This window comes from Nilaparvata lugens, chromosome 5 (assembly GCF_014356525.2).
Source record: "Nilaparvata lugens isolate BPH chromosome 5, ASM1435652v1, whole genome shotgun sequence".
Taxonomy (NCBI): domain Eukaryota; kingdom Metazoa; phylum Arthropoda; class Insecta; order Hemiptera; family Delphacidae; genus Nilaparvata; species Nilaparvata lugens.
Window position 1 is genome coordinate 14,652,192 of NC_052508.1, and position 12,294 is coordinate 14,664,485.

The 12,294-nt window shown below is 38.1% G+C and overlaps 1 protein-coding gene across 1 annotated transcript; it reads left to right on the forward strand.

Moving 5' to 3' along the window:
* The first annotated feature begins 637 nt into the window (after window positions 1-637).
* Window positions 638-12,088, forward strand: LOC111060504 (exonuclease 3'-5' domain-containing protein 2). Its single transcript, XM_039427720.1, has 5 exons — window positions 638-1,325; window positions 3,099-3,243; window positions 5,863-6,037; window positions 9,977-10,113; window positions 11,543-12,088. Exons 1-5 carry the CDS (start codon window positions 1,024-1,026, stop codon window positions 11,696-11,698), a joined length of 915 nt encoding a protein of 304 aa, XP_039283654.1. The 5' UTR covers window positions 638-1,023; the 3' UTR covers window positions 11,699-12,088.
* Window positions 12,089-12,294: the final 206 nt, after the last annotated feature.

A 12,294-nucleotide genomic window follows, 5' to 3' on the forward strand; every position in this document is an offset into this window, starting at 1 on the left:
AGATGACCCTGTAACTTTTGAAAAGTCTTTGTCTTCAATGTATTTCATACACATCTTTGAATTTCCTTGGAGGCCTAAGAAGAATGAGTAATCACTCCTGAAGAAATGATTATTTGTTAAAATTCTCAAATTAGGGGCCCTCTCCTTTTTATAATTATAAATAATTATTCATAATTTATCATGTATAACTTACTTATGTCTTCAGCAAATATGAAGAGTACTTTGTCTTCATAATCACAGCATGTATCTGTATGTAAAACACCTATGTATGATACACTATAGTGAGGTCCACGTTATAATAACAGTATTTGATCAACTTTGGTTTTGCTAACCTTGTCTATCATTCGACAAAGCCGGTGGTTCTATCCTTTTCTAGGTACACGACCATGCCAATTATGTTTTTGACAGTGTAGAGATAAAATTAATTAATGCAGAGAATCAGCATCGCTATTCTTCTATCTTTATCCACTACCATTTTAACGTGGACCTCACTATAATCACATCAGAACTTAGGCATGGTTTAAAAGTAGCCAGTTTGACGGCGTGCATCTTTGGCATTAGCCCACTTTATCTTCAGTCCAGTTTGTCATCGTCCCGGCAGTGACACGTGGTACCTTGTTTTGTTGTCTTTTGTTTAGCGTGTGGATGTGGACGTCGTGGTTGATCAAATGTAGGTTAAGTTTAAAGTGTAAATTTTAAAGGAAAAGTTTCATATTTCATAATAGCCTATTTTGTGTTGTTCTTCTAAATTTTTAGTACAATTCATAAAATTCACTTTTTTATCGATAATAATTTATCGTTAATAAAGCTTCTACAAGTTTTTAAGCATGTTTTGTTATTAAAAATCCTAGCAGCGTTGGTTGCGTTACTTCTCATTATTCAAATGTATTGAACGTTTCGTCTTTTAATTCGGACATCAATTTCCTAGTATGCAAAACTTTTTTAGTAGTTTGCTCAATATACTATTTCCTAGTAAGCAAAATACTAAAAATAGTAAATTATTATCAATTTTCTAGTAGGCCTATGCTAGAGTTTTTTAATAGTTTGCTCAATAAACTATTTCCTAGTAGGCAAAATCAAAATAATGATAAATTTCCTAGTAACATGCTAAAGTATTTTAAGAGTTGGCTCAATAAGCAAAATCCTGAAATAGAAAATGATATAACTGCTGAAACAGCAGTTAAAGTAGTAATCATAGTTCTTGTAATTATTTGTTTGTCAAAGTTTATAAAATTCTTATTGCGCCGGTTGAAGTGGAGAAGAAATGGTCCGAACATCATCCACACCGCTAATGAATGTCACAATGCAGTATTGGAGTTGAGAAAGTGAGTTTTTATAGATATTAAATTGATCAATTAAAATTACCTAGTTCCTAATTCATTTAATATGAATTAAAGAAACATAGCTAAAATTACATATGACTATTAAAATTTAATACTAGATGAATTCATTAATTAAAATCACCCTTTGTAACTAATATTAAGTTTTAGCGTACAGAAACTTCACCTAAAATTACAAAAACTAGAAAGAATTGATTGCCCTCTTTCAGTAAAGTGCAGAGCAGACATAATGGATAGCTTTAAGATTGAGAGTATTAAATATCATGCATATTATGTTTTGACCCAAATACATGCTTCATATCATATCCAATACTCTCCATTTTAAAGCTTATAGTGAGGTCCATGTTATAATGACAGTATTTGATCAACTTTGGTTTTGCTATCATTCGACAAAGCCGGTAGTACTATCCTTTTCTAGGTCCACAACGATGCCAATTATGTTTTTAACAGTGTAGAAATATAATTAATTGATGAATAGAATCGGCATCGCTATTCTTCTATCTTTATCCACTGCCATTATAACGTGGACCTCACTATACCAAAAGTGGTACGGAACTCTGGTAGAATGAACATATTTGTCCAAACATCGTCACAAATAAAGAAGTTCATTATTCTATTCACATTATGACAAAATTTTTTCTTAAAAAGTTAATTTTGTTGTGTGAAGTATATCACACTTTTTTGGTGTATTTTACACGACGTGCTCGGTAATACATAGTGTATAATACATGTAAACAATGTAGCTCGGAATGGATCAAGTGACCATCATCTTTAATTCTGAAGTATGAGAGCCGGTTTCTGAAATCGGAATTTACCTAAGTTCTAGACTTTAACTGGCTTTGAACTCTGGAGTCAGAAAATTGGTTTTCCGAGTCAGAGCGTTAACGTAGTCAAGGACTTAAATAGACTCTGGAGTTTAGAGATCACGTTAGACCCTGAAGTTTATAATTTTGCTTTCTGAGTGAAGGGCTTATAAGTCCAGGACTTGAATTAGATTCTCGCCTCTTTCCGAGTCAAGGATTTATCAAAAATCGTTAAGTCCAGGACTTAAAACATCGTGATTTTAAGTGCCGGTTTCCGAGCTCGGGATTTATAAGTTCTGGACTTACACAGAGTCCAGGACTAAAATAATCTCTCGGGTCTAAATTGACTTTCTGAGTCACGATTTTATCTTCTAAACTCCAGAGTCTATCAAGTTCTCGACTTATTTGAGTCCAGGACTTTAACGCTGTAAACGTGAGGGAATTCACAAGAAAGGTTTTGCTTTGAATAGGCCCACAAAGAAATCGGAACGTATTTTTACAAAATAGTTGGGAGAGCATGCTCATTTGAATTGTCCCGCTGCAATCAGTTGTTTCCGTTTTGCTATAATGCCAACAATACAACAGCAAAATATTGTGAATTTCCCTCACGTTTACAGCGTTAAAGTCCTGGACTCAAATAAGTCGAGAACTTGATAGACTCCGGAGTTTAGAAGATAAAATCGTGACTCATAAAGTCAATTTAGACCCGAGAGCTTATTTAAGTCCTGGACTCTGTAAGTCCAGAACTTATAGATCCCGAGCTCGGAAACCGGCCCCAATTGTAACTATTTTTTTTATTTTGTTTTTCTCTTCCTATATGTGATGATCTGTCTAATCCAATATAAGTGTAAAGACTAATATACTACATACTTATCAGTCATCGATTAATATGCCATTTTATACTTATATTAATTAATATTTCATTTTTATAATGAAATTCAATTACATTTTTCAGAAAATGTAAAGATGTCCGGGTCATAGGACTGGATTGTGAATGGGTTTTTGAAGGCAGGATCGCTCTCCTTCAATTGGCTTCAATTGACGGCTATTGCTCACTAATTCGACTTTGTGCTCTAGGCCATGTACCAAGTTCATTAGAAGTAAGTACTGTATCTACATGGGGTTTTCTTCTCACATGGGGTCAAAACAAAAAATAAATTTAAAAAGATAATCATAGTGGGCGGCAAAGTTAGAGTATATCAGAGAAGGTAACTGGGAGTTTTAAAAATAGTCCATGTTCTCAAATGTGTCAGAACATTTTGGAGTGGCGAAGGTAGGATAGAAGCATAGAGCAGGCCCCGGGCTTAGAAGAATGGCGCCCTGGGTAAATGTTCTACTGGAGCCCCCCTCATTACTATAATGTAAAAGCAAATAATCTATGATAGGCCTACTTATATCTTATGAAGTGGATAACAGGATATAACAAGATCACGTCTTTCAAACACAAGATTTTAGATCTCTTTAAAATTCTTCAGACGATTCAAAGCGAAAAATCCTCTCCAGAGTAGTTAGTGACTGCTCTGCTTAGAAATATATTCTAACAGCTACTTCAAGATTTGAGAAAGTAAACTTCAATTCATGTTCTATAATTTATTTAAACACGTCATTTATTCCACCAAGTTCTTCCTGTTCTCCTTACATTTTGAAGTGCAGACATTCATTTTCAAATTCACTTCTTATGTCATTAAGGTAGGAGGCATAAAGTTTGTTCGTAGCTTGCAGTATGGCCTCTTTCTGTGATCCTTTTTGAACAAGAGCAGAGAGTATGGTATTTGAATCTTATCAGTTGAATTTTCAAAAGAGTTATCTATATAATAAGAGAGAGTAGGGTTGTGTTTGTTCGTTTGTTCGCATCAAAACATGTCAACTTGTGGATTGCATACCGGAAAACCGGGAATGATTTAGATCTCCAAATTTTGCACATATATTCTAAAAATATCAATCTCGTGCACCTGGAAGCCCGAATTTCAATTTTCCTTCAAGATTTTTCATAATTTATGTTCAAATTTCATTATGGGACATGACATTTTTTATACGAGCATAGCTTACATTGTTGTAAAATTTGTTTGTTTATAAGTGAGGAACTTATAGCGTTAGTATAAGACACCATACTACCGCAGCCGTGTTCTAGCGGTAGAGTGCTCGGCTTGGGCGCGAGTGTTCTCGGATCGATTCCCGAATTTTCCACTTTTTTTTGTTCTTAATTTTTTCCCTCGAAACGTATAATTATAAATACTTTTTGAAGGAAGTTGTTTTCATTATGTTTGAACTTGAATTTCATCAAATAATATATTACAGAGTGGGTGAAAAGTCCAAGAACGCCTTAATATCTCATACACAAAGGTAATTTGACGGTGGGTGTGATTGGGGTTCCTACTAAAATTGAAAATACTACTTCACTATGACTTCAAAAATCTGGTCCGACATCTTCGATACGCCATTTTGAATCCAAATTTGTTTTTTTAAGAAGGAAGGTGGTCATCCCATACATGGTTTCAATACGAAATTTTAAGGCAATTTCACGGAATCTCGAACCCTTTGGAAGACTTTTTAAAATTCCCTATTGAAATCATGTATTGCATGACCACCTTCATTTAAAAAAACAAAGTTGCATTCAATATGGCAGACCAGATTTCGAAGTCATAGTAGAGTAGTATTTTCAATTTTAGTAGGAACCCCAATCACACCCACCGTCAAATTACCTTTGAGTATGAGATATTAAGCAGTTCTCAAACTTTTCACCCACTCTGTATGTAAAATTTTTCAACCAGTGTAAATGAAAGGACATGGGTTCCATGCTGTTTTATTGTAATTCATAAGAAAAGCATTATCACAATAAAATTAGTACCGTAATCGAAAATCATTGTTTGGATTATTCTAAACACTTTGGAGGTAAAACCAATGCGATATCTCTCACAATAACTGAATAACAAGCGATATAAAAATTTCTGTCAATAATGACCGCCATCTTGTATTTTTCAATGATGTCAAAAATTTTCGTTGTTTCCATCATCAATATTCTTGTTTGTCTTGTTGTAACGAAGAGATTGAGACCATTTGCAAGTCTCTATCTTAAATTAGTCATGAAAAAAATAGATTTTATAGTTCTAGCTTGTTACCTCATGTGTATGGAAAAACGCACCAGAAATCATGCAGGTTTTTCTTTGGAGGGCGCTGGAGAACTCATTTTTTGACGTACAGCGCTTGAAAATATATCGTTCCAAAGTTGAAAAAATGCTCTAAATGTCATAGATTTAAAATTTCATAGATTTAATAAAATAAGTGATAATGAAATGAAATTTGAAAAAAATTTGGCGGCCATCTTGTTTCCGTGGTGTTTGCCTGTGATTTCGACTTATCATCATCACGATCCTTATTATGCTAGACCTAACGAATAAATTGAGACATCTTCCACGGCTGTTACTCAAAAATGACCACGGAATGACATTTGCGCCCGGACTATGTATTTTTTATGCAGAATTGGAGTCAAAGTTTACTACATAATTACGCTAATTACCATAATATGGTTCAGCGAGGAGATATACTATATCTCCTACCCTAGATTCTCTTCAATAGTGAGGTCCTCGTTATAATGGCAATGGCGAAAGATAAGAGAGCAGGGTTGTCGATTCTCTGCAATTATAACGTGGACATCACTATAGATATTTGAAACATCCCCTGCAAGGATTTATGTCTGACATTTTGCTGCTCTTTTGTAGGCACTGCTGTCTGATAGATCGATAATAAAGACTGGCGTGGCAGTTAACAGTGATGCGAGCAGACTGTTGCGAGACTACGGCGTACGTTGCAATGGAGTGCTGGACTTGAGGTACATGGCCCCGGCTGTCGGATCGGTGCCTGCGGGCCTCGGAAAGATGTCCAATCTCTATTTGAGTGAGTATTTTATGCCGCATCCACTTATTTACCCAATGAAGGCCAATGTCGACCAGCGCTAGTGTGTAAATTGGTGGTTTGCTAGCGCTGGCCTTCAATGGCCTTCATTTGTCTTCATTCGGTAAACAGACTGGGCCAAAATGTAGATGCGGCATCAATCATTATTGCTTTTCTTGAATATAATCACTATAGTGAGGTCCACGTTATAATGGCAGTATTCGATTAACATTGGTGTCAATCCTTGTCTATCATTCACAAAGCAGATAGTGCTGTCCTCTTCTAGGTCTGCAAAGTTGCCAGATCGTTTTTTAACAATATAAAAATATTATTACTTAACAAAATATTCCATCTCAATAATGAAAATTTATTATTTAATCATTGAAAATATATTTTCTTGAATGTAATAGAATTGGCTTACTTGACTTAATTCCTATAACTCCAGTTGGAGCATAGGGCATCCACGAATAGCCGCCATCCCTCTCTATTATCTGCCATCCTTCTCACCTCCCGCCATGTCTTTCCCACCTTGCCAAGCTCTTTCTCCACTGTTCGCCTCCATGAAATCCTTGGCCTTCCTTTTTTTCTTCTCCCCTGAGGATTCCCCACTGCAAAGCATCCTTTTCTATTGCTCCATCTCTTTTCCTCAAAGTATGGCCTATCCACCTCTATTTCCTCTTCCTGATCTCAATGTCTCTGGGCATCTGTCCTGTATTGTGCCAGAGCTCTTCATTTTAAATCATATCTGGCCACCACACGCACTCAATCTTTCGCAGACACCGATTGATGAAGACTTGGAGTCTTTTACGGATTTCAGCTGTTACCTTCCATGTCTCGCAACCGTAGAGGAGGACAGACTTCACATTTGAATTGAAAATTCGTAGCTTCGTCTGTTTCGAGATTTTATTGTTCCTCCATACTGTATACAGCTGTGAAAAGACCCCATTTGCTTTTCTAATGCGAGTTTTGACATCATCCTCGGCACCTCCCTCAGGATTTACCATGCTGCCTAAATAAACAAATGAGTCCACCCTCTCTATTCTCCTCCCATGTATTTCAAAACTTTCCCCTCCATGAACATTGACCACCATCTCCTTCGTTTTTGCCTCATTAATCTTCAGGCCTACATTTTTAGCAACCTCACTCAGTGCCAGCAGCTTTTCTCTCATGTCACTGTGTCTTTGTGCCAGAAGACAAAGGTCATCTGCAAAATCCAAGTCTTCAAGTCTGTTTTGCATCCCCCATTGAATACCTCTTTTCCTTCTGTTCAGTGATGTTTTCATAACCATGTCTAGCACAGTAACAAAGAGGATAGGTGACAGAATGCAGCCCTGCTTTACACCAGATGTTACATCAATTGGGTTTGATAACACACCATCATGAATTATTTGACATTTGTAACCATCATATAAGCCCTTAATTAGATTCAAGATATTTGGTGGAATGCCATATATTTCCAAAATCCTCCACATGCATTCTCTGTCAATGGAATCAAAAGCTTTCTCAAAGTCGATAAACGCTAAATATAGGGGGCTCTGCCATTCTGCACTCTGTTCAATGATGATTCTCAGAGTGTTAATGAGATCAATGCAGCTACGGTTTTCTCTAAATCCAGCCTGTTCTTTTCTCAGTTGTAGTTCAATTGAAGGTTTTATTCTACCAAGGATTATTCTGGCCAGCACCTTGCTCACAATAGACAGCAGGGTAATTCCTCTGTTTAATACTTCTTCAAAGTGCTCCTCCCATCTTTTCATTTGTTCCACTTGTGATGAAAGTAACATACCTTGCTTATCTTTAATGGGTCTCTTCTTGCGAAAGCCATTCTTTCCCAGCATAAATAATAATATCGTGTGACCTGGCTGGCTCAGGTCTGGGGTCAGAGTTTTCAGGTCGCAACTGATCAATTTCAGGGCCTCTGACATGACCTAACGACAGCTTTTTAGGCAGCCGGGACCGACGGCTTAACGTGTCCATCCGAAACACGGGAGTGGCCCGAGAAAAATATCTTGCCCAGGCTGGGATTCGAACCCGGGCCTTTGGATTACAAAGCCAGCATCTAATCCACTCGACTACGGCCACTCCTTCCTTGGTGTTCCACTGAACCCTTCTGCAAGGCAGCAGTTTTTAGAGAAAATTTGGAAAACGAAGAGTTTGTCAAGGAAGACAGATATGAAAGAAAGTTTGTGCGTGACTCTTTGGATGGTGGGTAAAACGCGGTGCGCCCCCCCCCCCACCATCCGACAAGTCACGCACATAGCACATAGGAGAGGGCGGCTCAAAAGCAAAGTCAATGGAAAAACAGCCGCCCTAGGATGAAAGGTCTCCGGAGCAAAAGGAAGAGAAGAAGGGATTTGGGAAGAAGGCTCCGGAGTGGGTGTCTACAGTTGCATGAAGCAACTGGGCGATGGGTTCCCCGACGCCGTTGAATGTAATAGAATTGATCATTTTAAAACAAGAATGAACAGTTAATATTACATCAGATATACCGATATCAGCTATCCTTTATGGAAGGCAGTGGCATGGCAGAGAATTGGCGACGCTTTTCTTCTATCTTTCTCCAATGTTATAAAGTGAGCCTCACTGTAGAGCACTTTCATTTTTGAAAAACAAAAGTTCAAAGTACTCTTTTTTGAAAATAATTAACAACAGCCTCTCCTATCGTGCAATTTAGAACAATGAAATTGAAAAACAAATCATAAAATAGGATATTAATCTAGAGAATCCAGAGTAATTTTGTCCTGTCTAAGCTCAATGGAATCCAGTTTAAACTGGCACTATGCAAACGGCACTTAAAAATTTAAAGAGCAGCTCGTCAATGATTTGATATTTGAAATAACTTGGAAGTTTGAATAACTAAATCATTTAAAAACAATTATAAAACGACATTAAAAAAAATATTTTATTATATTCATACATTGAATCATAATCAAATTGCCCTCTGTGGTTGGAGGAGCTTTGAGTCGACATTGTACTCAAGAATGTGTTGAAAATCAGAATTAACCCACAGTATCCATGCTTGTCGTGGGAGGCAACTAAAATGGACCTCAAGGCAACTCCAGAAGTTGCCTTGCCTTCAAACCCACGGATCTGCCCCATCAAGGCAGCTTCGGAGGGGCAAAAAGAAAAAACCCAAGAGACCAGAGATGGGTGAAACTCCAGGCACAAATGTGGGTCAAGAGGCTGAGACGAGGGTGGCCGGGCGCCCTAGAGGCAGTTTGGCGTCCACTCTCTCAGCAGAAGGACCTACAAAAAGGCCAGGAGTGGAACTCACGTAGTTCACGAGTTTTTTGGGTGGAGAGGCCAAAACTCACCACTGCTCAAAGAAGGGCGGTCATTTAGGCAAAACTTCTTGGGAGAGATGAGGCTTTTGACCCTACGAAGTTTCGGAAGGGCGAAAAGAAAAAACCCAAGAGACCAGTGATGGGTGAAAAACCAGGCACAAATGTGGATCAAGAAGCTGAGTCATGGGTGGCCAGGCGCCCTAGAGGCAATTTGGCCCTCTCTTCCTCGGCGGAAGGACCTACAAAGAAGGCCAGGAGTAGAACTCACACGTTGGTCACGAGGACTAATCAGTCTGAAGAGACTGCCAAGTATATCACACTGGATTGCAACAAGCAACCGTGTGATGAATGGGATGTTAGTATAGGGAAAAACTCCATCCAGGTTCTTGAAAAGAACACAGGTATTTTTGTCTAACTAACATACTACTTGGGAACACAATAAGCTTCGGTTGACGTGTGGAGTTCCTTGAACCTTTGGATCCTTGGATACGTCCCTTCAAAAACAATAATCAAATTACAGAAATGAAAAACCCATAGCTCACAACTACATCTAAATTAAGCATGATTTACCATCTGAGTCATTTTAAAAAATTCTTGTTGTAATCGAACTGTGACACACTATTAAGAAACAAATAAAATTGTATTTTTTATTTGTTGGTAGATAAAGAACTGGATAAAGATTTGAGCATCACGTGCAGCAACTGGGAAGCCGGCTGTCTCTCAGAGAGGCAAATCCAATATGCCGCAGATGACGCCTTAGTGTCGGTCCAGTTGTTCCAATATTTCAACAATCTAATGGTAAGTGTTGATTTCATTAACTATTAACAAGTTACTGTGTCACAAGTCTACAAAGGATGGGCACACTTCTAGTCACTGGAGCTTTCAGGAGCAGCCCGTCAGCAACTCTTGAAGTTGCTCTTGGCTTACTGCCATTTAACATTTTTATCATGGCAGAAGCACGGAAATCAGCCTATCGACTGAAAGTTGCAGGCCAATGGAGAGAAGGCCTGTCTGGAACAGGCCACTGCACAATCACCAAAGCTGTTGCTCACAGCCTGTGCTTGAAATGACGTCAGATGTCATGAGCACGGAATTGGTTTTTACTAAACCTTTCTCTGTTAAATTCTGCTCTAGAGAGGAGTGGAAGTCTGAGGAAGGACCCTATCCCAAAAGAGGCAGCCTTGTCTGGTATACAGATGGTTCTCTCATTGAAGGGAAATCTGGCTACGGGGTGTACAGTTATTCACCTAGAACACAAGTTTATGCAAGTCTGGGACAACACTGTACCATCTTTCTGGCAGAGATTTGGGGCATCATGGCTTGTGCCAACATAGGCTTTGCCAGGTGCTATTGCAATAAGCATATAGTAATCCTGTCAGATTGTCAGGCAGCTCTCAAGGCTCTTGACTCCAATGAAATCAAGTCCAAATTGGTGTGCGAGTGCCACAAAACACTCAGCAGGCTTGCAACTCTGTGCATCTTGGTAGAGTACCTGGCCATGTAAGCATAGGAGGTAATGAGCGTGCAGATGAGCTTGCTAAGCGGGGTTCTAGTATGCCATTCTTTGGCCCAGAGCCAGGCTATGGCATAAGTAAAACAACTGCCTTCCACAAAATAAGTAAATGGTCCAGGGACTTACACCACCAGCAATGACAGGGTCACCCTGGTCAAGCACTTGGCAAAAGGCTGCTGGCAGACACAAGCCCTCGCTTCACCAGCTGGCTGGTGAGTCTGGGTAGAGGTCAGGTTAAGCAGGTGATTGCCCTGATAACTGGACATGGCCACTTCAGGAAAACATCTCCACACAATTGGACTCAGAAATGAAAGCCAGATGTGTAGGCTTTGTAATCAGTCTGAAGAGACTGCTAAGAATATCATACTGGATTGCGAGTCTTAGAGCTAGAAGAAGTGCTCTGTTTGGCTGCAAGCAACCAGGTGAGGAGTGGGATGTTGGTATAGGGAAAAAACTCCAGGACCTTGTAAAGGACACGGGAGTTGGTTTGCCTAACTAACATACTTTGGGACACACAATAAGCTTTGGTTGACGTGTGAGGTTCTTTGAACCTTTGGATCTTTGAATCCGTCCCTTCAAAAACATAAACATAAGTTACTGTGTTGCAAATCCATTCTTCATTAGTCAAGCAATAAACGCTTATTTTATTGTTGAAAGTTGAATCACATGTATATTTTATGCCTTCAAATTCGTTAACAACTCTTTTTTTCACAGTTGAAACGAGATTTACCCTGGTACAAGCGATTGTTCTGGAGCTACGAAAAAGTGTGGGCTCGGGTTGAATGGTACTGGCGACCCTACATCGATCTTCCGTTCCCTGGCGATCAAATTCTAAGAATTCCTCAGCCATTCTTTTTTATGAATCAATAATCAAGAAATTCATTGGCCATAAAACAACATTAAAAAAAGTAAGCAATAGGCTTTGTCAATAATAAGTAAAATATCACAAAGGTAGACTATACAAACGATCAAATTTACACAACATACACATTGAAATAATCCAGGTACTCATTAACAGTATAGAGCTTCAGACTTGAGCCATTTATCAACAGCAATACAAAACGTTTTCAATGGTAACTGCTTAACATTTTATCTGGTAGTAAATTAAACATGCGAATTTGTAGGTACTTATGACTTTTCAGAGTTTTAGTCAATCTAACTGTAGGTCTACAGTAGTTATATCATCCCTATGTCTAGTGTAATGTGAATGTACAGAAATATTTTTATTAAAATAAGACAAATTTTTCTTGGCGGAGATTAAATTATATTAATCAATATAATATATATTATATATATATATATATATAATATATATATATATATATATATATATATATATATATATAACTGCAGTCTGCTCGGTTGAGGAAGGAGACTCAGTCTCCGAAAATTTCCCCATTTCTAATGTAAGTTTGTAAGTGTTTTCAACACTAGAAAATTTGAATTGAAATTAAATTTATTATTTT